The following is a 24,909-nucleotide window of genomic DNA, read 5'->3' on the forward strand; positions in this document are numbered from 1 at the left end:
GTCAAGGTTAGAGTGGTGCTGGAAAAGCACAACAGGTCAGGCAGCATCTGAGGAACAGGAAAATCAATGTTTCAGACAAAAGCCCTTCATCTGGAATCATTCCTGAAGGGCTTTTGCCCAAAACGTTGATTTTCCTGCTCCTCGGATGCTGCCTGACCTGTTGTGCTTTTCCAGCACCACTCTAATCTTGACTCTGATCTCCAGCATCTACAGTCCTCACTTTTGCTGAGGGGTAAATATAGAGTGGGGAAATGGGTTTGGTGAGTTAATCTTCTGAGGGTCAATCTGGACTTGTGGGGCTGAAGGGCCTGTTTCCATACTGTAGGAATCTAATCAGATCTCTCCAATTCTCCACATCGAATTCAGGGTGAGAGACCCACCCGAAGACTTTAGGACACAAGATTGGATCGGGATTTCTGAGGGACACTGTTTCATATCTTTTGGTGTATCCAGCCTCTGACTATCCACAGAAAGGACGAACTGGGCCCATGATCCATCGCAAGGTTGTAATAAAATAATATTTCCATATTTAGTCAGCTGTGGTGTTTCTGTATCTGTTTCCTTATCATGTGAAATTCATGCCTGCAGCCAAGCCATATTCAAAACCATCACCCCAAAACAGTATAAAGCGATCCATAGTCTCTACTCAAACATCAGATCGACCTGAAGGTGCTGAGAGTCAGTCAGTGCGTTCAAGACCGATTTGAGCAGACACCAAGATGCTGAGACTCTTCTTAACTGTGTCTGTCCTCTTCGGGTATCTGGTTGCTGCGCAGAACCACGTACAAGAAGTGGACAATTTCTGTGAAGAATTGGACTGTCCTGAACCAGAGGCTGCCGTCTTGGAGAATGTAAGTACGATTCAAAGTTTATTGCATTCTGTCATTTTTGTACCAGTATAAATTATTTAATGACTGTTTTCAGATCTATAGCCTGTAACCGATCGCCCACAACCACTCTACCCCTCAACTCTGAAACATGACTGCACTGATATTCATCCTCAGGACAACAGATTGGGCACATAATCTCCAGAGTTTTCAAGACTGCGAGGTCTACTCATTGACATTTTAAAAACACTTAAAGGGCCAGCTAAGGTAGATGTAGAAAGGGTGTTTCTGTTGGCTTGGAGTCTCGGGAATTGGAGAACACAGTCTCAGAATAAGGGAACCAGCCATTTCGGACTGAGATGAGGAGAATCGCTTCACTAAGAGGGCAGTGAAGTTTGGAAACCTTTCCCCCTGGGAGCTTGGCCATTGATTATGTTTAAGACATCAAGCAATAGATTTCTAAATAATATCAAGGGAGATAGGGATAGCATTGGAAAGCAGCGATGAGCCTGTTGTGGAATCTCCAGCTTCACTCAGATGATCATCAATCTTTAGACTATTTAGTTGTCGATGATCAACTGGTGAGAATATTCAAGGCTGGGGTAGATAAATCTTTGGGCTCAAAACACATCAGGAGGTATCATAACAAGGTGAGAAACTGGAAGATCAAGTGTAGTCAAAGATCAGCCAAAATCTTACTGCCTTGTTCCTGTTTCTAATATCAGATATTCTTTTGAAATTGGTTATTTTTTGTCCAGATTTCTCAACCAGAAACGAGGACCAAATTCAAGGCCATTGACATTTTCTTAATCTTGTGTACATCTGCAGTAACTGAGTGTGGAAGATTTTTCAATAACATTCCATACATTTTATACCAAAGGCCCAAGGGAGAAAATGGCCCATTGTGCAAAAAATGACCAAGATGAAAGAGTTGAATGGAAAACAAAATGAATTAAGAAGTGTTGAGACCAAGATCCCAACAACATCTCCCAATTCCCTTTAAAACTCAAAGCTTAAATGACACCTTAATGCTCCATCCAGAAACCTGGGACAGTCCTTTGAACAAAGTTCTTTTTCAGAGACACTTTACAGTCATAGAGATGTACAGCACGGAAACAGACCAATTGGTCAAACTCATCCATGTCAACCAGTTATCCTAAACTAATCTAGTCCCATTTGCCAGCCCTTGGCCTATATCCCTCTAAACTTGAAGGTGGCTCAGTGGCTAGCATTGCTGCCTCACAGCACCAGGGACCCGGGTTCAATTCCAGCCTCAGGCGACTGTCTGTGTAGAGTTTGCACATTCTCCCTGTGTCTGTGTGGGTTTCCTCCGGGTGCTCTGGTTTCCTCCCACAATCCAAAGATGTGCAAGTCAGGTGAATTGGCCATGCTAAATTGCCCATAGGGTTAAGTGCATGAGATAGAGTAGGGGAATGGGTCTGGGTGGGTTAGTCTTTGGAGGATCGGTGTGGACTTGTTGGGCCGAAGGGCCTATTTCCATACTATAGAGATTCTAATTCTAAACCTTCCCTATTTCCATTCCCATCCAGATGCCTTTTAAAAGCTGTAATTGTGCCGGCCTCCTCCATTCCTGTGGCAGCTCATTTTATACACGTACCACCTTCTGTGTGGAAAGGTTGCCCTTTAGGTCCCTTTACATCTTTCTCCTCTCACCCTAACCCTATGCTCTCTATTTCTGGACTCCCCTACCCCAGGGAAAAGACTTTGTCTATTTATCCTATCCATGCCCCTCATGATTTTACGAACTTCTATAAGGTCACCCCTAAGCCTCTGATGCTCCAGGGACAACAGCCCCAGCAGAGTCAGCCTCTCCCTATAGCTCAAATCTTCCACCCCCGGCAACCACTTTGTAAATCTTTTTGGAACACGTTCAAATTTCACAACATTCTTCCGTTAGGAAGGAGACCAGAATTGCACGCAATATTCCAAAAGTGGCTGAGCCAATGTTCTCTATAGCCTCAACATGACCTCCCAACTCCTATACTCAATGTTCTGACCAATAAACGAAAGCATACCAAACTCCTTTTTCACTACTGTATCTACCCGCGACTCTACTTTCAAGGAGCTATGAAGTTACACTCCAAGGTTTTTTTTCAGCAACACTCGCTAGGACCGTACTATTAAGTGTATAAATCCTGCTGTGATTTGTTTAATCAAAATGTAGTGCCTCACATTTATCTAAATTAACTCCATCTGCCATGCCTCAGCCCATTGGCTCATTTGGTCAGGATCATGTTGTCCTCCAAGGTAACTTCGCTGCCCACTACACCTCCAATTTTGTTGTCATCTGCAAACTTACCAAGTATACCTACTTGTTCACATCCAAATCATTTATGTAAATGACAAAAAGTAGAGGACCCAGCACCGATCCTTGTGGCACTCCACTGGTCACAGGCCTCCAGTCTGAAAGGCAACCCTCCACCACCATCCTCTGTCTTCTACCTTTGAGCCAGTTCTGTATCCAAATGGCTAGTTCTCCCTGTATTCTGTGAGATCTAACCTTGCTAACCAGTCTTCCATGAGGAACCTTGTCAAATACTTTACTGAAGTCCATATCGATCATGGCCACCACTCTGCCCTCATCAATCTCGTTACTTCTTCAAAAAACTCAATCAAGTTCGTGAGACACGATTTCCCACACATCATATGTTAATAAATGTTATTTTCTTGTTTTAGGGTTATGAAGAAGCAGAATTTAAGCCTGTCCCCTGGGTTGAAACAGAAATAGACGGAATGGATATCAATAATGCGGTGGAGGCCGGCCTCAAAAGAGTTTTTGAATATTCACAGTTCCACAATGATGCAGGTAATTTTCCTGTTCCTTCACTGTAACATTGGAATTGAAAACAACCCTTTAATATTTGACCTGGCTTATTTGAAACTTTCTGTATGTCGATACACACTGACTAAAGGATTCCAGCTTGCTGATCTTAGTGGTTGTTCCAGGATTCTGTCCATTGTGCCCTCCATTACTAACCTATTGGAATCTGTGGAAGCTGTCCATATATGGGTACAGTGGGATACCAAGCACACTTTCTTATTCCAACCATGATCTCTGATTTGTCTTTGGACATGGCGACCTTATCCAGCCCAGAGCTAGGTGGGGTAAAGTAAGGTTTTCTAATCTCCGGGACAAAAGTCAAGGCAATAGGGCAGAGGGGTGACCTGGAAAAAGGTAAGCCAAGTGACATAGGAAGAGACAGAGAGTTTCATGGGGATAGCATATCGGTGAGTAAGGTCAATGTAAAGATTATCAGTAAATAAATTGTAATACTTCAGGTAAACTGGTTACATAAATAGATAAAAGGAAAATAGATCCAGTACCCAGAGATATTCTTACAAAGTCACCAATGTTTGGAAATAAATATTCCAGGATAGAAACATTTCAAGACCAATAGAATAGAAAAGGTGGAGAAGTCGGCTCTGAAATTGAAGGATGACAATCAGCAGTGATGGGAAAGAAACCTGGTTCAGAATTTCAAGAATTTTAATCAGTACAGATGGAGATTAGGAAGAACAAATGCTGGTGGGAATACTTCATATACTTTTACTTTGTATACTCATATACTTTTAATCATATCCTTACAGTTTGGTGCAAAACTGAGGAAACAATAATTGGAAGTGAATGACAGAATTAGAATAAAAGAATAGGTTGGTAAGATTCCAAATAACAACAGTAAACCTGAGAGTTGAGAGTATTTCAGAAACAATTCTGATGACCAAAAGAAAAACATGAAAAAAAGACAATGAATTAACGTTTGTAGAAATATAAAGATGAGCTCAAATATACATTGCCTCTATCATTTCCTATTGATGATAGTTCTACTGTGAGGAACATTCAAGGCAAACGGGAAAATACATTTTGCCTCAGCCTTCAATGTAGAAGATATAAGTTGCATATCAGAAACACAGGGAAACCAAACAAACTTGAAAAAAACTGACATAATTCATCTGAGATGACAAAAAGATTGGGTGAAATTTAAGGGTCCAAAAATTGACAAATCTAATAGCTAAATCTTGGGGTTCTGAAAAATGGAATTGTGAGGTCTAATTTTCCAAATCTCTCCAGATGCTAAAATACAGTAAAAGAGTTATAGCCATATAGCACAGAAACGTACCCTTCGGTCCAACTCATCCATGCTGAGCACGTTTCCCAAAGTAAACTAGTCCCACTTGCCCGTGTTTGGCCCATATTCCTTGAAACCTTTCCTATTCATCGACTCGCTCAAACGTCTTTTAAATGTTGTAACTGTACCTGCATCTGCCACTGCCTCTGGCAGTTTATTCCACATAAGAAACATCATTGTGAAAAAACATTGACCCTCAGGTCCCCTTTAAATGTTTCTCCTCTCACATTAAAACTAATGCCCTCTATTTTTGAACTCACACACCCCAGAGTTATTTGTTATTTGTCTTATCTACGCCCCTCATGATCTTGTAAGACTCAATAAAGTTACCAAGCAACCCCCGCCACACCAGTGAAAAAAGTCCCAGCCTATCCTGCCTCTCCTGATAACTCAAAGCCTCCAGACCCAGCAACATCCTGGCAAACCTTTTCTGAACCTTCTCCAATTTAATAATATCTCTCCTTGAGCAGTGCAACAAAGACTGTATACATTACTCCAAAATTGACTTCACCAGTATCCTGTACAGTCACAACATGATGTCCCAATTCCTTTCCTCAATGATCTAGGTAATGAAAGCAAGAGGTTTTTGAGGGTAAAAGGGAATCAGTACCAATAGAATGCTTAAAGTTCTAAAATGTTTTGATAAGGTTGTTCATAAAAAACTAATTTGACAGTAAGTATTGGAGGTAAAATATCGGCAAGAAAGAGTATTGGTTAATGAAGGAAAAAAGGAAGTAGAAATAAAAGTAGCATTTTCATGATGGCAAGCATAATTAATGGATGCTCTGGATATAAGTGCTGAGGCCCCAGATGTTAGAAGATGGTGATCCCATTACAAGATCCAAGTTGCTGATGACACTTGAGAGGGTGAATTCTGAGAAACTGTCTGTCTTGGCTGGAGAATCTGGAGATGCAGGCCTGGATTTTCATCTGAAAATGGAAAGTGAGAGTTGTCTTCCCTGCGCTTGGAGGAAATGACAAGGAAGACACTCAGAATGTCAGCTGTGGGCTACTGCCAGGCCATGATCCTGGGAAAAAGTTTGGAGGTAGCCTTTTCATCCCAGTTCCAATAAAAACAGAAAAACCCTGCAGTCTTTGTCCCAAACCCATTCCGTCATCCCCACCCCAACCTTCCATCCATGCCACAAACAACCCCTAGTTTCTTGTATGCCCAGGTCAATTTATGCCCCTCAAACTCCATAGACCCTCAAGTCCCCAATGCTAGGGTGCACCACTGCCTATTTACCCACGGTACACTGTACAGAAGCAATGAACCACATATTGACAGCAGGATTTATGAAAATTTTTTTAGAAGTTCATTCTTTCATAACTTTCCACTCCGTTAAAATAAACCTCTTTTTACGGCAGGATATAAATGTTGGCAATCATCAAAATTCATTGCAGCTTTAACTGCAGAAACCACAAACACTTAAACTCTTAACCTCGATTAAATAAATATTGTGAAGGTGACAAAAGTAGTCACAGTCACAACTGTCAATCAGGTGGAGAAGTCAATGTTTCAGGTGTAACCCTTCTTCAGTCCTGATGCTGTCTGGCTTGCTGTGCTCTTTCAGCCTCCTGCGTGTTCATCTTGGATTCCTGCATTTGCTGTTTTTTTTGTCTCTAACCAGAGCTGTCAATCAAGCAGGGCTACAGGTATTTCAAGAGAATGATAGATGTGTGGGGTGTTAACCAGTCCATCATCTCTCCCCCATTTGTAACTTTTAAATCACGACCGGCAATGCCCCTAATTATCACCTTGTCAAACACTGCAACTGTGTTCCCTTTTGTCTGCAGAAACAATTGTTCCTCTCGAGGCCCCTTGGGGAATCTTTGGATACATAAAAGATGGCAAAATACAAGATAACTTCAAAGTATTTGTCATATTAACTCCTCAAATCACAAGTACACCTCAGCCAAAAGATCCATTGGTTCGAATCGGAGCAAAAATTCATGATTGGTTCTATGTCAGGTGAGTATGATGTGTAACAAAATGACTTAAAATGCTTTTTTTGTGTCTCCTGAAGCAAAGGGTTGATATTGTGACAGTGTCTCTACTGGTAGTTCATGTTCAGTGAACATTTTAAGTAATTCTTCTACAACCTTCTCGTTGTGATATTGTGTAATGGGACTGCCTCAGGAAATCTCGTCGATATATCCATTATTGTTAATAAGTACTTATTCCCACTTTTTGTTTGAGGTAAGGGACTTACATAATCAATCAAGACTCTTGTGAAAAATTCCTCAAATGCTGGAATAGGTATTAAAGGTACAGGTTTTATTACTGCCTGCGGTTTCCTATGAGCTGACATGTATGACATGCCTGGCAAAATTCAACTCCATCTTTGTGTAGTCCAGGCCAGTAAAAATCTTTGTATTTTAGCCTGTGTTTTCCTCATTCCGATATGACCTCCAAGTGCTAGCTCATGTGCCACTCCAACACCTCCTATATTCTACTGGCAAAACAATCTGATGAACATCTGCCCATTTCTCATCTGCTTGAATGTCTGATCGTCTCCATTTCCTCATTAAGGCATCATTTTTCAGGTCATATTGCACAGGGATACATTCACTCTCCTTCCATGTATATGCCTTTTGATACAACTGCTTTAAATTCTCACCTTTCTGCTGTAACTCAATAAGCTTCGCAGATCGAAAGATACTTGCATTTTTAACAATTGGCTCCTGCTCTGTCCCACTTATCTGATCAAAAACAGTCTTGGATAATGCCTCCTTATCTGTGCCTTTTGATCTCTCCTGCTTCAGCTTGTGACTCTGTGATCTCATTAAGACACAATCTGGAAAGATTCCTGGATAAACATCCTGCATTGCTTCAGTTGCCTGCGCCTCCACTGGCTTTTCAACTAGAATAGAGCTGATATCGGTGTATCAGCTCCATCATTTGCAATGATAAGTTGTATTCCTGGAGCTGAGAGTTTGACCTGTACTCCTACCACAAATTCTCCACTCTTCTCCAGACACTCAAGCCTCACTTTACATAGCTGAACACTTTTTGTCTCACCATCATTAGGCATCTGGATGGGTATATAAATAGGAAGGGTTCAGAGGGATATGGGCCAACTCCTGACAAATTGGATCAGATTAAGTTAGGATATCTGGTTGGCATGGACAAGTTGGACCAAAGACTGTTTTCATGCTGTCCATCTCTATGACTGTGTAGTTTTCTTGATTTATATCATCTGTTTGCAAAAGCTAAACTTTTGCCATCAGTTTTCTTTGCCTGGATTATTTGAGAAGTTTAATTTTCTCACTGTGTTGATCTCTATGAGTATTGTACCAAAGTCTTTTACATTAAGTGCGTCACTTCTTTTACCTACGTGACTCAAAATCAGGTCAGACTGTGATTAATGGGCTGCTCACATCAGGTGCAGATGCTGATTAACACAAACCTTTTACTGAGTCGACACACGTCACAAAACCTTCACTTCCTACTTCGGAGAACATGGCAATACCTCCCCATTCAACTGAGCCCGTTTATCTGAAGGTGGGCTTCTCTTCTTTCTGTCATTCTCACAAATATCTCACTTGGTGGTGTTTGGAAGAACACTTTCACTCTCTTTGATCAGAGCCCCACCCAAACTACATCGTTTCCCTGTGATATCTGATGTTCTATTCTATTACAGTTATTTCAAGTGGGAGCTGAATAGCCTGCTGTTGTTCTTCTTTTCAATGGCCTTATGCTCCAAAGTAAACTGACATTTACTTCACTCTGTTGCAGGGCTTTTGATGAAAAAGATGGCAGTAATCTTAGCAGCCAAGCATACGGAGATCGTGTGCTTCAATTGAAGAAGGACTTGGAAGCTGACAACAAATCCTTTGATAGCAGTTTCTTTTCCCTCTGTTGGTTTAACAAACGTGGGCTAATGGAAGTTGCCTTTCAAAAGAAAAGTTAAAACTTTTCTAAACATTTCAGACATCAAACAGTGAGCTGTGCTTAATACTATTCTATGTTTCTAAGCTTTTTTGATCTCCCATCTGGTACACATTGGATTTCACTCTGTGCATGGGCCAGTATTTGCAGTATCGAACAGTTCCCCCAATCTCCTCTCCTCAGAGCCCTATGGTCCTCTTCATAAACACTGCCCTTCACCAGCAGTGAGAAAGTTTTGTCTCCAACTCACAGTGCCTCATTTTGGCATGAGCTTACTTCAGCTCTGTTCACTAAAACAGTCAGGTTTTTTTTGCCTTTTCTGATTCTGTTGGACATTCAGTTTTCAAATGTTTTTGGTTAATTACTTTCTGAAGCTCCTCTTGCATGTATTCAACTCAAAATGTCAACACATAATCCTGGGTAGGTAGTTCTTTAGTTCTTCGCTCTCACTAGGAACTGCAGTCCTGTCATTTCCCAGTTAAAATAAATTGCAGAGAGCACAAAGGGAAGGAAGTGATGGTAAATATTTATAAAACAATGGCTTGGCTTCAAATGGAGGACTGGATTCATTTCCGATACCTGGATCTTAGGGAGAGGGGAAAGACTTTAGTGACTCCTCTGGTGATTTGATCTTAAAGTCTCACACACACATCGGATTAATCCCAATTGTTCACAGGTAGTAGACTCTGCGCTAACAGGGATTCAGCTATCTACTAATTTCCCTTTTCTATAAAGTTGCTTTAAATAAATTGGGTATAAACTGAGGTCAAGAAGTTTCTGGTGATAGGATAAGTTCCAAAATGTTCTCTCTTCACACAGCAATGGGTTATATTTGCTTACTCCATCATGCTCATCAGAATGTTTAAAGTTGATATCAGAACAGTGTATTGTTGCAGAGCACAAAGTACTGAAGTAATTACGTGTGAAATCATGACACTTTACCACTCTGTTAGTTTCAGATTGAAATATTTACTTACAAGGGAATGCTTAAATTGTAACGATGCAGAGGATTTTTTAGCACAGCTTGCAAATTTCAATCTATGTGTGCCTTCTGTAAAGTGAAATTACAATTGGACAAATATAACTGTATCAACCATAGATGGTGCCCAGTATGAGGGCAACATATTCACTGGAGGCACCTGCCAATGGGGCATTGAATATATTTGAGACTCCAATATGAAGCACTTTAAAATTGGTCCAAATCATTATCCAGAGACTGGAGATGAAATACAATTCTGACTTCCTCAAAAGTATCTTCGCATATTGAGCACAGACAAACTGAATCTGTGATTCTGAAAAGGTTTTATTCCTGTTTAAAATGACACATTCACAGGTTTCTTTTATGGAGTAAATAAGCCTTTATTTTCTCGCCTTTGCTTATCTGATGTTTTTCTAATTGCTGGGAATGTATACTCACTGTGAAATAAAGGGTGATGCATGACAACACTTTGTTTGTGGGTGTGGACGTTGACTATAAGGCTGGCCACAGTGTTAATTTGGGGAAGGCCCATGCATACATACTCACAAGGTAGGAGTAGTGCAGGCCAATCAGATCCTTGAGTCGGATCCATCAGTTAATCAAATCATGCAGCGGATGGATCCTCACCATCTGCTGGAAGATCCATTTACTGTCTTTGCTGTATAACAAAACAGTGAAGCAATAAGGAAAACAAAACAATACCAACTTTGCCACACCATAGATGCCCAATCCCTCAATACCTCCAGTCCCCACCAGGATGGTCTGACGGCTCTTGGCTTTGTGCTAGACTAGAGGCCTGCACACTCCCTATCCACCACCACACTCCTCTGCCTGGCTGAATCTGTTCTCACTGAACACTTTCTCCTTTAATTCACCTCACTTTGGCCAAGTCAAAGGAGTGGCGATGGACACCTGCATGAGCCCCAGTTCTGCCTGTCTCTTTATGGAGTATGTGGAACAATCCTTGTTCCAGTCCTACACAGGCACCCTCCCACAATTCTTTATTGAATACTTCGACAACTGTTTGGGCGCTGCTTTTTGCTCCCATCCGGACCTTGAAGAAAATTGTGCATTTTGTCTCCAACTTCCACCTTTCTATAACTTTCACACTGTCCATTTCCAACACTTCCATTCCTTACCTTGACCTCTCCATCCCCATTTTGGTGAATAAACTGTCCACTGCCATCCACTGCAAAGCCACTGACTCTCATAGCTACCTTCACTGTAATTTGTCACACCCCACATCCTGCAAGAACTCCCATCATCCCTCTCCCAGTTCCTTCACCGATATCGTATCTGTTCGGATGATGCCACCTTCCAAAGCAGCGCTGCTGACATGGCTTCCTTCTTCCATAACTATGGTTTCCTGCCACTGTGGTTGACAGGGCCCTCAGCCACATCTGACCATGACCTGTGGATCTGCCCTTGTCCCTCCCATCACTCACAACAGCGTGATCTCATCTCCCTTGCCCTCACTTTTCATCTCACCAGTCATACTGCATTCAAAGGGCCATTCTCCAACATTTCAGACAATACCAGCAGAAAGGCACCACCAAACACATCTTCCCCTCACTCCCACTGTCTGCATTTCACAGGGATCATTCCCTCCAGGACATCCTAGCCCATTCCTCGATCACCAACACCCCTCTCCTTTCCAGGGCACCTTCCCAGGTAACTGCAGAAGGTGCAACACCTGCCCCTTCCCCTCCTCCCTGCTCACCATCCAAGGGCCTAAATACTCTTTCCAGCTGAAGCGGCATTTCAGTACTCCAGAAAAGGCCTCACCAAGTCTCATACAACTTCAAAATGACTTCCTAATTCCGAGACTCAAAGGTCTGAGCAATGAAGGCAAGTGTGCCAAACACCTTCTTAACCATCCTATCCATAAATCATGCAAAGTTCAAAGAATGTGCACCTGAACCCTTAGGTCTCTGTTCTACAAAATTACCCGAGGCCCGACTTTTAATTGTTTCAGTCCTGCCCTTGTTTGTTTTACTAAAAGTGTAATACATCGCATTAAACCAAACTAAACTGCAACTGCTACTCTTCAGCCCATTGACCCAGTTATCAAGATCTGTGACAATAATACATCAAAGTCGAGAAGTGTGGTGCTGGAAAAGCACAGCAGGTCAGGCAGCATCCAAGGAGCAGGAGAATCGACGTTTCAGACATAAGCTCTTCATCAGGAATGAGGGAGGTGAGGTCATGGTTGAGGGGGCAGTAGGAGGACGTGTCCATGAGTTGGCACTTGGCTTCAGCGATGTGCCAAACTACCACTGCGCCCCCACCTTGTCTGCTGGTTTGATGGTGAGGTTGGGATTGGAGCGGAGGAAGTGGAGGGTTGCGTGTTGCGAGTGTGAGAGGTTGGAATGGGTGAGGGGGGTCGACAGTTTGCGGCAGTTAATGTCCTGGCAGCAGTTGGAAATGCAGAGTTCAATGGCAGGTAACAGACAGCATGGGGTGTCCAGGTGGATGGGGTCCTCGGAGGGTGGGCAGGAGTCTTTGTGGAAAAACTGAGCCCGGAGGCGGAGGAAGAAATCTTTGATATCACATCACGTGTAAACCCATTGATCCGGGAGTGTGGGGGAATGAAGGTGAGGCCTTTGCTGAGGCCTGAATGTTCATCCTCAGTGAGGGGGAAATCAGGGGAATGGTAAATACATGGCAGGGCTGGGAGCTACGACCTGGTGTGGGGCTGGAGTTGGGAGTGGGGGCGGAGACATTAACTGGAGTGGGTGTGGTTATGGGATCGTGGGTGACATCACCAACAGAAGTGACCCTCATCCTTGGGGTCAGGGGGAAGTGATGCCCTTAGTGTCATCCACGGGGACGGAAATGATGTAATGTATGACGTAGGCAATGTCATTGTTGGTGTTCTGGTGAGTGACATTCGTGGGGGCAGAAGTGGCTGCTGTGGAGGCAACTACGAGGCTGAAGTGACGTGCTAGGTAGGCCGTGCATTGGTTTCGGAGGCAGTGGATCTTGCAACGGTCGAATAAAGCTCCTCCCGGGGTGGCTCGAATTCACAGCCCCAGCATTGCTTGCGACTCTATACTAACATATAAGTTCCCTGCATTCACCTATTGTGCCAGCAGAACCTTCATCAAGCTCATTGCTAATGAAGCGCTTATGCCTGAAACCTCGACTCTCCTGCTCCTCGGATGCTGCCTGACCCGCTGTGCTTTTCCAGCGCCCACACTCTCCGACTCTGATCTCCAGCATCTGCAGTCCTCACTTTCTCCAATTATAAATCAAACCAAGCTCACCAAGTCAGCTAAAAACCTAAAAACTGAGGATGCTGGAAATCAAGAACAAAACCAAACATTGCTGGAAAACCTCTGGCAGCATCTGTTGGGAGAAAGTAGAGTTAACATTTTGGGACCAGCGACCATTCTTCAGAACTGACGGCAGTCTGGAAAAGGTTGGTATTCATGTTAAAGAAAGGATGGCAATTCCATTGGAGAGTAGTGTGGGGATGTGGGAAGGTGTTGGGAGTGGAGGAGGAGTAGACCAAAGTGTCTCAAAGTGAACAGTGCCAGTGGAACGCTGGGAAGGGAGGGGAGGGGAGGGGAGGGGGGGCCACATGTACGGCGGTGGCATCCCGCTGAGGGAGAGAAAATGGCGGCTAATGATTCGATGGATATGGATCCTGGTTAGATTGTGGTGAGGACAAGAGGGACCCTATCACTGTTGTGGGAGGGAAGAGAGAGTGTGAGGGCCAAAATGTGGCAGGTTGGTCGGACACGGCTGAGGGCTCTGTCAACCGTGGTGTGGAGAATCTTCGGTTGAGGAAGATGGTGGAGGTTTCTGAGCACCCATTTGTCAAAACTGACATCATCAGAACAGATACGACAGAGATGGAGGAACTGGGAGAATGGAATTGAGTCTTTACAGGAAGCAAGGTGAGAGGATGGTTAGTCATGGTAACTGTGGGAGTCGGTGGGTTTGTGGTGGATATTGGTGGCCAAAACTGGAAACAGAGATATCGAGAAGGGGAAGGGAGGAGTCAGGAATGGACCATGGAAGGTGAGAGCAGGGTAAAAGTTGAAATTGCAACAAATAAACTTTTCCAATTCAAACTGAGAGAGGGATTCAGCGCTGATGATGTCATCAATGAACACGAGAAAGAGTTGTGTGTGGGTGTCAGAGCAGGACTGAAACAAAGAATTTCCCATGTACACCACAACGAGACAGACCTAACTATGGCCAATAAGGGTGCTCATCCACCCCCTGTTTGACCTGAATAAAGTGAGAGGAGTTAAAGGGATGAGTTGTTCAGGGTGAGAACAGGCTTGGCAAGGCGGAGGAGGTTAGTGGTGGATGGGGATGATTCAGGCCATTTTCTCAGGAGGTGGAGAGCCTTGAGACCATCCTGATCGGGGATGGACGTGTAAAGGGATCACAGGTCCACGCTGAAGACGAGGTGGCTGGTGCCTGCAAACTGGAAATTCTGAAACTGATGTAAGGCATCAGAAGAATCGGGGATGTAATTGGGAATGGACTGGACAAGGTGGGAAGAAATCAGATCGAGGTTGGAAGAGATGTGTCAGAGGAGCAGGAGCCGGCAGGAACAATGGGTCTGCCTGGATGGTTGTGTTTGTGGATTTTGGGAAGGAGGAAGAAGCAGGGTCGAGGGATGATGAGCTTGGAGACACAGGGTGGAGATCACCAGGTGAAATGAGATCAGTGACCGTGATGGACACAATGGCCTGGCATTCAATGGTTAGATCATGGTCCTGGAAGAGGTAGGAGGAGACATCTGAGAGTTGGCGCTCAGTCTCTGAGATGCAGAGATCAGTACGCCAAGCAACAACAGTACCACCCTTGTTGGCAGGCTTGATCAGAAAGTCAGGGTTAGAACTGGGAACCACAGAGCGCAGTCATTTCAGAGGGAGATAAGTTGAAATGGGAAGGGACACAGAGAACTTGAGGTCACCAATGTCACATTGACAGTTCTCAATGAACAGGGCTGGCACAATGACTCAGAGGTGAGCTGCGTTCCAGTGCCTGGGACCTGGGTTCAATTCCACTCTTGAGTTCCTTAATGCGTGAAAGGAAAAGAAAAGGTTTCTTGTTAGAATGTCCGGTGAGCCGGAGGAGGAAGAGGAAAATGGGGGCTGTACAACTCTGAGCCAGCTTGAGGCACTGCTGATGGAGACAGAGTTCAGAGGGTGCAAAAGGTGACGCTTTCCTGCAGTTTCAGAATTTCCAGCTTGCAGGCACTAGCCGCCTCCTCTTCAAACAAAAAGAGAAATTGCTGGGAAAACTCGGCAGGTCTGGCAGCATCTGTGGAGAGAAAGCAGAATTAATGTTTCAGAGCTAGTGACCTTTCTTCAGAACTGATTGATGCTGGGAGAAGTTTGGAATATGTGCTGATGATGTCGTAGGAGGTGGGAGGAGTAAATGAGAGGTGGAGATGGAGCCCAGAGAGAGAGCACAGCAGTTGGACAGACACAGGAATGGGTAAAGGTCTGCCTGGCACAATGAATAGCAACCAATGGGAATTATTAAAACTAGAAATATCACAATAGATGCACATCAGACACAATCACCCCAGCCCTATACTCACACTGCAACATCCTCTGGCAAGTTCGCAAATGTGCAGTTTAGGTGGATAACAGCCATGTTATATAGCCCATGGTCTCCAGAGATGTGTGGGTTAGGTGAATTAGCCATGGGATATGTAGGATTACTGGGATAGGATGTTGGGAGCAGGCGGGTCTGGGTGGGATGCTGTTCGAATGGCCAGTGTGGATTCGATGTGCCAAATGGCCTGCTTCCACACTCGGGATTCTGTGGCTATACGATTCTACGAACTGGATAATAAGGGCACCGATGTCAGACTGTTACTTATTGAGTTAAATATTGATTTAAATTAAGATAGAGTCTCCCTTGTCCTCACCTAGCATTCCATTGGCATTGTCAACTCCCAGAGAAAAACCCTCATCTCGTTCACTAATGGTGAAGGAAACTGCCATCCTGACCTGGTCTGGAATACATGTGCCTCCAGATTCACATCAATGTGGGTGACACTTACCTGTTCTCTGGGCAATGAGAGATGGGTGATAAATATTGGCCTAGCCAGTAACACCCACACCCTGTGAAGGAATTTAAAAATAAATTTACATAATTCCACCAGAATACCTTTAATCAGAACATAATTCTGTTGCACAAAGAATATAAAGAGCTCTACATATACATGGCAACTTGGAAGGATCTTATTGTAAACAGCAAAAGAAAGACTCAATTCTTTTTATCAGCAATATCCTGCGCAGACACTCAACCTCAGTGAGGTACCATCCTCATCCTCATTCTATCTTTTTGAATCTGATGAGGTACTCATGAGAACACCATTTTTTTTTCTTTTAGTCTATTTCCATGCACTCATCAGAAGGGATTCACCGTGACTCTCTCAGAGACACTCAGACCTGTTTGTGCACTGACATTCCTCTGACTTTGAATACTTTGAGCCTGTTAAAATAGAGTTCCCTCCCCCACCAAAAATCTAAGCAACTGTGCTGCTGGCATGGGTCTTTTCGACTGAACTGAACCCCATTGTGGCCCCAGTTTATTCTAGAAATGCTCATGAAAACTCAACATTACCTGACTAAGCTAACCCATATAGAATAGGCCAAAAGGCAGCCAGCAGATAATAGTGGTCATAAGGTGTTTCTCCCTCTGGGAGCAAGTACACAGGGCAGTGTCCCTACCCCTGAGCTATGTTCAAGTCTCACTTGCTCCAGAGGTATGTAATACTTTCTCTTAACATGTTGAATTAGAAAATATATGCAGTGCTATTGCCGAGAGATCACAGTTACCCAATTGCACTTTTATGAAATGTTGTTAGATCTGCATTTGGGTATTTGAGGTGTAAATTTAAAAATTGAAGATGATTAAAAAAAATTTGGAAAGTGCAATAAATAAGGAGGATTCCAACAGAGGAGCCAACATAAACTGAACTGAACAATATTAAGATGGAATTCAAGAACAAAGACCTGGGATATTTCTACACAAATCTCTGACAGTGGCATTTCATAGTCAATGTGGATACAGATAAGTTGGAAAGTTGGGTGGAGAAATAGCAGATGGAGTTTCATCTGGTTATGAGGGGTGATGCATTTTGGGAGATCAAATGTAAGAGAAAAGTATACAGTAAAAGGCAGGACTCTTCAGAACATTAACGTACAGCGGGACCTTCAAGTAGAAATGCACAGCCCCCTGGAAGTGGCAACGCCAATGGATAAGGTGGTAAAGAAGGCGTATTACGTGCCTTCATCTTATCCGGCATTGGGCAAAAAGTTAGCAAGTCACGTTGCTAACGTGTTAATTGGGCCACATTTGGAGCATTGTGTGCAGTTCTGATCGCCAAACTATAGGAAGGATTGTGGAGACATTGTAGACGGTGTGAAAGGGGTTCAACAGGATGTTACCTGGATTGGAGTTTCTAAGTTATAGGGAGTAGTTGGGGAAATGTGGACTGTTTTCGCCAAAGCATCAGAAACTAATAGAAATATAGATAATGATGTGAGTCATAGATAGAGTGGATAAACAGATCCTTCTTCCCAGAGTGAAAATCTCAAATACTAGAGGGCACATGTTTAAGGTGAGAGGGGAAAAGGAGATGTGTGAGGCGATGCCTGGAATGTGCTGCCAAGGGAGGTGGTAGAAGCAGATATGAGAGCGCGATGATAACACTAGGATGCAGGCCATCATATCCAGGCAAACTCATCAGTTTGTCAAATACTTTGCCCCATGTGGTAGATTGTCACAAGTTCTTTCCACCTATTAGCTCCTTCCGTATCTGTTGTCCTATACTGTTACAGTGTCCTCTACTGTGAAGAGCAATGTGATGTAAATGATATGCAATTTCCACTGACCCATCCCAGTTCCCCAGTTGTGTCCTCCAAGGCTCCCACACTCAGGAGAAATATTTTCTCACCAACAGTCAAACCGAACTCTGATACTAAAATTGTCGAAGAGACAATGGTAATGTCACTGGATGCCATCCAGAACCCCAGGCTTATGCTGAAGGGACATCAGTTTCAGTCACACCACAGCACATGGTGCCATTTGAATTCAGTAAAACCTGGAATAAAAAGCTGTTCCAATGCAACCAACAGGTCACTGTAGATTATTGTAAGAACATATCCAGTTCACAAATGTCCTTGTGGGAAGGAAATCTGTCACCCTTACCGACATGCGACTCCAGACCCACAGCAATGTCGCTGATTTTTAATCTCCCTCTGGGCAATGAAGGATGGGCAGTAAATGCTGGACCAGCAACGCCTCTTCCCCAGAACAAAAAAAATCCCTCCAAATATTCCAGTATCTGCACCCTCACAAGGACCCACACACCTTTCCCAAAGTGTGGGTGATTATCACTTCACACACTACTTAACCTGTGACATCACCAGTGGTTTACAAAGCTTCAGCATTTGTACTGAATACCCCTAGTATTGAAGCTCAAAGTCCCCCATGCTTTCTTAATAGGTGCTGCCTCTTTCAGCGATCAATCTACCTCAGATCTCCCTGTTCCTGCACGGTCTTCAGAACTGTCCCATTCAGTCTATGATGATTCCCAACATCCCTTTTCCCAGAGTGCCTCACCTCACACTTCCCTGTCCTAAATTCCATCTGCCACGTGTCTGCCCATTCTGTGAGGTTATTGATGACATTCCTGTAGCTGGGATTGCACTGAATGGTGGAGGGTTCTCAATGGCCTGAGTGACTGTCACCTGTTCATATTGTCCTGTTAGTCTACTCAGATCCAGATCGGCTTTGTCACGAGGAATGAGAATTAATGTTTGCATTCATAGTCTTGTTGGAGAACGTTTCATAATATATTTGATGAGTAACAATATAATGAACAAGTGCTTGCATTCTATATTAGATTAGATTAGATTACATTACAGTGTGGAAACAGGCCCTTCGGCCCAACAAGTCCACACCGACCCGCCGAAGCGTAACCCACCCATACCCCTACATTTACCCCTTACCTAACACTACGGGCAATTTAGCCTGGCCAATTCACCTGACCTGCACATCTTTGGACTGTGGGAGGAAACCGGAGCTCCCAGAGGAAACCGGAGCACCCAGAGGAAACTGGAGCACCGAGAGGAAACTGGAGCATCCAGAGGAAACCAGAGCACCCAGAGGAAACCGGAGCACCCAGAGGAAACTGGAGCACCCAGAGGAAACTGGAGCATCCAGAGGAAACCGGAGCACCCAGAGGAAACCGGAGCACCCAGAGGAAACCATGAAGGACTTGAAACAGGAAAACAAACAGTTTGAACAGAGATTTAAAATCTTGGCTTTTATCAAATGCTTTTTAGAAAGATGTGGAATAATTCTTTTTCTGGCAATGTTCTGTTACATTTCCCACATTTCTGAATAGTGAGATGTGCTTAATCAAAACCCATTTCCTCTGCCCCACATTGTACTAACCTGGGGTTCTGTGGATAATTCTGGTCTCTGTACTGAGAGAATAACATACCCTTATCCTTACCTTACACTGGGGTCATTGAAACTGAGTGGCAGGAAAGGCAACCAGGACTCCCAGAAACTGCAGTCGGGCAAGGAAACCTCATGCAGGAGGCCCTGAACTGTGCAATACCGTCTGTTGTTTCGGGTTAGAATGTAGAATCTGAGTGAGAAGAGAATAAAGAATTGCCTTTTTTGTGTTTTTATTGTATCACGACCTCCCTGTTCAAAGATGGCGGCAGAGAGGGCTTCCGAGTGCAGGGCTTGTACTCTCCATCCGTGTTCCTTTTCGTTTTTTTTCTCTTTTCCCTCTCCCTTCCCTCGTGTTTTTTTCTCTTTTATTTTATTTTGCTGACCTCTTGGTGAGGAGCTCAGTCGTGGTGATGGCATCGTCAGTGATGAGTAGGCCTAAGCGGCACAGACTCGTGGCAGCGTCATTGGGGGTGAGTTCCAGTTTCTGGCAACTTCTGTCGGGGTGGTCCTCGCGCTGGCTCAACACCAAACTCAACTTATGCTCCTTTGGCGGCTCAGAAGGAGGAAGGAGTTTCTGGGAGGCTGCTGCAGTGGAGTGGATCCAGTCATTCCCCGTGGCTGCTCCCTGTGGGGTGGGGGGAGTCCTTCGACTCGGCTGCTTTGGCAGTGGCTGAAGTTGAGGTGGGTACGTGTTCGCAATTCCAATGGCCTGGGTTTTCATTCAGCCTTGTGCAGCGACAGCATGGTTGGCCTGGTCCGGCCTGGGGCTCCTTCTGACGGCTGTTCCTATCGGTGTTGGCCTGGGTCTCCTTGTGGCTGCTTCACTCAGTTTGTGACTCTGTGTGACATTTTCTTTGACATCGTGGTGGGTCTGGACCGGGATTCCGAGGAATGGAATTCCTCAAACCCAGAGCCATGAAATGGATAAAGTGGATTATGTCTTAAATTTGCTTTTCTGTAAATTTCTTTGTTATATTATGTTGGGAGGACTGCTTTTCTGAGCTTAATATCTGCTTATTGTTCTCATATTTTTATCCCTTCGACTTTGTACACAAGCATCTGTACCGAGGTACCTATGTACCTCAGATGGCACCATAAGTGGTGACCTGTAAATCTTTCACTGTTCTCAAGTGAGTATGTGACAATGAAACTAATTCAAAACAAATTCATTTACAGTGAACGTTATGACTGGTCATTAGACAGTTTATGTTCATGTGCCCACATTGAGAATTTGACTAATTCCACTAACATCCGATCTCAGAAATCCTGGGATCCTATTTATAAACACTGCCCTCCACTGTCAGTCAATCATTTTATCTCCAACCAACAAAACAGCATTTACAGTGGAATCTCAATTATCCAAAGGGCACGGGTAGGGAGTATTTCACTCTGTTAATCAAAGGCCAAACAATCGAATGCTGGATAATCAAGGTTCCTCTGAATTCTTCATGTAAAATTATTCAGCTATGTTAGCCCCAAAATTCCGATCGGGAGTCAGTCGTTGTCACCAACACAATTTCCCCCACTGCCCCAGACCTGACAACACCTCCTGACATGACATTGTCAGACTGGATAAACCCCCTCAACCTGACACCCATGACTCAGCTGGACCTGAAATTCCCTCAACTCCCACCATCCCCTGGACACAGCAGATTCCTCACCGCTGACATCTATCCCCAGCCGACTCTGGCTGACCTGATACCCTCTCCCCCTCAGACACTAAGCTCAGATTTTGTGTCCTTACCTGATGGATAACCACCTCACCCATTGAGCCTTACTCCCCCTCCCTCACCTACCTGCCACCTTCAGCCCAAACCATCAACCTCTTCCTCATAAGACAAATCCTCCACAGTTGGGGGAAACTCGGTGAAATATTTCTGAGCGGCTCGTCTATACTTCCTTAGATAAGGGAAGCAAAACTGTTCACAGGCTTCTCATGTGGAGTAAAGAAGCCTTTCTAACTACTGGGAATATATTCTCACTGTGAAATAAAGAGGGTTATGCATCATAACACTTGGTCTCCTATTCAATTCTTACTCTGAGGGAGGTCCAGGACACTGATCACATTATGAGGTTGATATGCCATAAAAATCTTCCACCTTTCAGCTATGTTGAAATAATGAAGAGTGTAACAACCCATGAGATCAAAGAGACAGAGAGCAAAACCTGCCAGTCCCAGAGGTGGGGACATCATGGGAGGGAAGGGTCACACTGTTCCAGAGTTCTGGGCCATGAAGCCCCATGCTCAATTCCTACCCTGCCACAATCAGAAACCGTCAAATGCTCAACTGAGAGCCGTAGTTATCTCATCTTCATGTGGAATGAGGAAGTTCAGTCCCCCGACTGATAAAGCAGCGGACCTTGCCCTTGTTTCTGATTCCCCAACCCCACCACTATCTCGCGCCCCCACCCCCCCCCATAGGATCCTGCAGAATACTTGAATGTCGAACAATTCAGGGTCTCCCTCGGACCCTGTGTACTCAAACTGTACCCTGTTTATTTCCGTTGCTGTGCTTGTATTTCTGGGTTTATGGTTGTTATAGCTGGGTCCTGTTTGATGATATTTTACTTCAGCAGGGTCAGGCTGCTCCAGGCAGGTCTTCCTGCTGCTGCTCCCCATAATACTCGGAAACTCAGGGGCTGAGTCTGACTGTCTTTTCAGCAAGTGACTGGGATACACAACAGAAAGAGGAGATTCCAGCTGGAGAGTAATTCAAGAAGAGATGCAACACTCAGAATGAACTCCGTGATGGTGAGGTGACAGCTCATATCCCCCTCACAGTGAAACCAGACAAAGTTCGCTCTGTCGGGAATCATATGTTTAATAAGTTGTTTTAGTTTAGTCATGTTCAAATAAGCGAAATGTATTCATCAGTCAGTTAGATAAGACAGTGTTCTGGTTAATTACAGTCAATGTTGCACATTTACTCCATGACTTCCTGGTCAGGTCCACGTCCCCCTACAACCCACCCTCCCATCCTGGCACTTCCCCTTCTCACCGCAGGAACTGTAAAATCTGCGCCCACACCTCCTCCCTCACCTCCATCCAAGACCCTAAAGGAGCCTTCCACATCCATCAATGTATTACTTGCACATCCACTAATATCATTTATTGTATCTGTTGCTCCCGATGCGGTCTTCTCTATATTGGGGAGACTGGATGCCTCCTAGCAGAGCGCTTTAGGGAACATCTCCGGGACACCTGCACCAATCAACCACACTGCCCTGTGGCCCAACATTTCAACTCCCCCTCCCACTCTGCCGAGGACATGGAGATCCTGGGCTCCTTCACCACCGCCCCCTCACCACCAGACGCCTGGAGGAAGAACGCCTCATCTTCCATCTCGGAACACTTCAACCCCAGGGCATCAATGTGGACTTCAACAGTTTCCTCATTTCGCCTTCCCCAACCTCACCCCAGTTCCAAACTTCCAGCTCAGCACCGTCCCCATGACTTCTCCTACCTGCCTATCTCCTGTTCCACCTATCCACTCCACCCTCTCTCCCCCCCCCCGACCTATCATCTTCATCCCCTCCCCCACTCACCTATTGTACTCTATGCTACTTTCTCCCCACCCCCACCCTCCTCTCACTCATCTCTCCACCCTTCAGGCTCTCTGCCTGTATTCCTGATGAAGGGCTTTTGCCCGAAATGTCAATTTTACTGCTCCTCGGATGCTGCCTGAACTGCTGTGCTCTTCCAGCACCACTTATCCAGAATGTGTCTGACTCAGCCCATTCACTAAGTTGTGAGAAAGGTGTATTGTTGGACCTGGTCCTTGGAAATGAGCCAATTGGATGTAGTGGCAGTGAGAGACAGGAGACAATGATTATTGTGGCGCCAGGTCCAGGATGGTGGTGGAGAATGACATGCAACAATCCAGGGTGAGAAAAACGAATTGACAGAGAGCTGACTTCAATGGGGCAAGAGCAGAGCTGGTCAGATTGACTGGGTTTGGCTCCAACCAAGGTATGTTCCCTAAAATGGGAAAGGGTAGGACAAATAAATCCAGAGTCCCTTGTTATGGACTAGCCCAGACCATAACTTTGCAATGGTCTGTGGAAGTGAACAGATAAGTGTGCAGTGAACATTACCCGGAGTAAGTTAGCTCAGTTGACGACTAGATTTTAAAACAAACAAAAGTTTATTCACAAAGTTACACAATGAAACACAAAGAACAGAATAAGGAACCCTACTGAACTCAGTCTGTCCAAATTAGACTTAATTATGCTGTTCCACATATACACAACAGTCCCAATAAGCAAACTCCCCTTAAACCCAGTATACATGGAACACATGTTTACAGGTTGAAGTTGAAGTACAGAGAGAGAGAGTGTTTCCGCACAGCTCACTGTTGAACTCCTCACAGTTCCAGACTGAAGCAAACTATTCAGCTCAGCTGGAGAGCTGACCACTCCCCTTTCTTCAGACAGGTCACTTCTAAGATATGACCATTTTGGCCTGAAGTCCCATCTGTTTACCTATAAACAAACGACCTCTCAAAATCCTTTTTGTCTCTGTTCCAAACCAGACTGATAGGAGCCCGGCCAGGTTTGTTACCCCTCCGAAAAAAATCAAGAACAGAGTCTCCTTGAGCCAGGCTTTTAGGGAAAAAAAGAGGCTAGCTTTGTGACACCCTCGATCAGAAAGGAGGTAGAAATTGATAATGTAAAGAGATAAAAAAGTGTGCTTATGACAAGATGCAAAATAGACAGGCAGTAGGCTGGAAGAACACAGCAACCCAGGCAGCATCAGCTGGTGAAGTCAACATGTTGAGTGTAACCCTTCAGGACTGGGGGTGGATGTGGGGGTGGATGTGGGGGGAGCTGCAGATAAAGGGAGTGGTGGGGGCAGGGTGGTAAAATGGGGATACATGAAAACAGGAAGAGAGTATGATCTGGCTGGTCAATGTGAGGAATTAATCCGGTAGGTAGCAGGGGGCAGTGGAATGGATGGGGAAGGCCTGGGAAGGGAGTTGGGGAATGGCAAGTGGGGTTATTTGAAATTGGAGAACTCAGTGTTGGGTCCTCTGGGCTGTAGGTTGCCCAGGCGGAAGATGAGGTGTTGTTCCTCCAATTTGTGGTGTGGTTCATAGTGACAATGGAGGAGGCCAAGGATGGTCATGTCGGAAAGGGAGTGGTTAGGGCGAAGTGAAATAGGAGGTTACTGGGAAGTCCAGCCAGCCCCTGCAGGCCCAGCTGCGATGCTCGGTGAGTGTACCCTCAGTTTACATTCGGTCTCCCCGATATGGAGAAGACCACACCGGGAGCACCTGATGTAGTAAACTAGGCTGGAGGAGAGGCAGGTGAACATCTGTCTCACCTGGAAGGACTGTTTGGGGCCTTGGATGGACGTGAGGGGGATGGTGTACAGACAGTTTTGCATCTTTTCCGGTTGGAGGGGAAGGTATTAGGGGTGTGGGTGGGGGTTGGGGAGGGAGTTGTTGGGGAAAGTGGCGTAAAACAACGATCTGCTCTCCCAGTCTTTCCAGTACAATGGCACACTCTGGTGTTGCACTGCTTCAGATAAAAATAACCACAGCTTGTATCTCAAGACCTTGACCTTATTAACATTGCACCCTTTTGTCAAAGGGAACAGTCCTTGCGGAA

The 24,909-nt window shown here is 44.8% G+C and overlaps 1 protein-coding gene across 1 annotated transcript in view; it reads left to right on the forward strand.

Moving 5' to 3' along the window:
* The window catches only part of LOC148151762 (heme-binding protein 2-like), a 193,029-nt gene extending 182,718 nt beyond the window's left edge, over positions 1-10,311 (forward strand). Inside the window, exons 3-7 of the mRNA XM_087984002.1 lie at positions 367-503; positions 589-851; positions 3,525-3,654; positions 6,773-6,947; positions 8,715-10,311. Of these exons, the coding sequence (XP_087840128.1) occupies positions 720-851; positions 3,525-3,654; positions 6,773-6,947; positions 8,715-8,889 (612 nt within the window). The 5' untranslated portion in view covers positions 367-503; positions 589-719 and the 3' untranslated portion in view covers positions 8,890-10,311. The remainder of the gene's footprint in view (positions 1-366; positions 504-588; positions 852-3,524; positions 3,655-6,772; positions 6,948-8,714) is intronic.
* Positions 10,312-24,909: the final 14,598 nt, after the last annotated feature.

The sequence above is a fragment of the Chiloscyllium plagiosum genome, unplaced genomic scaffold (genome assembly GCF_037043375.1).
Source record: "Chiloscyllium plagiosum isolate Xiang-an unplaced genomic scaffold, Cpla_swu_hap1 HiC_scaffold_3, whole genome shotgun sequence".
NCBI classification, from domain to species: domain Eukaryota; kingdom Metazoa; phylum Chordata; class Chondrichthyes; order Orectolobiformes; family Hemiscylliidae; genus Chiloscyllium; species Chiloscyllium plagiosum.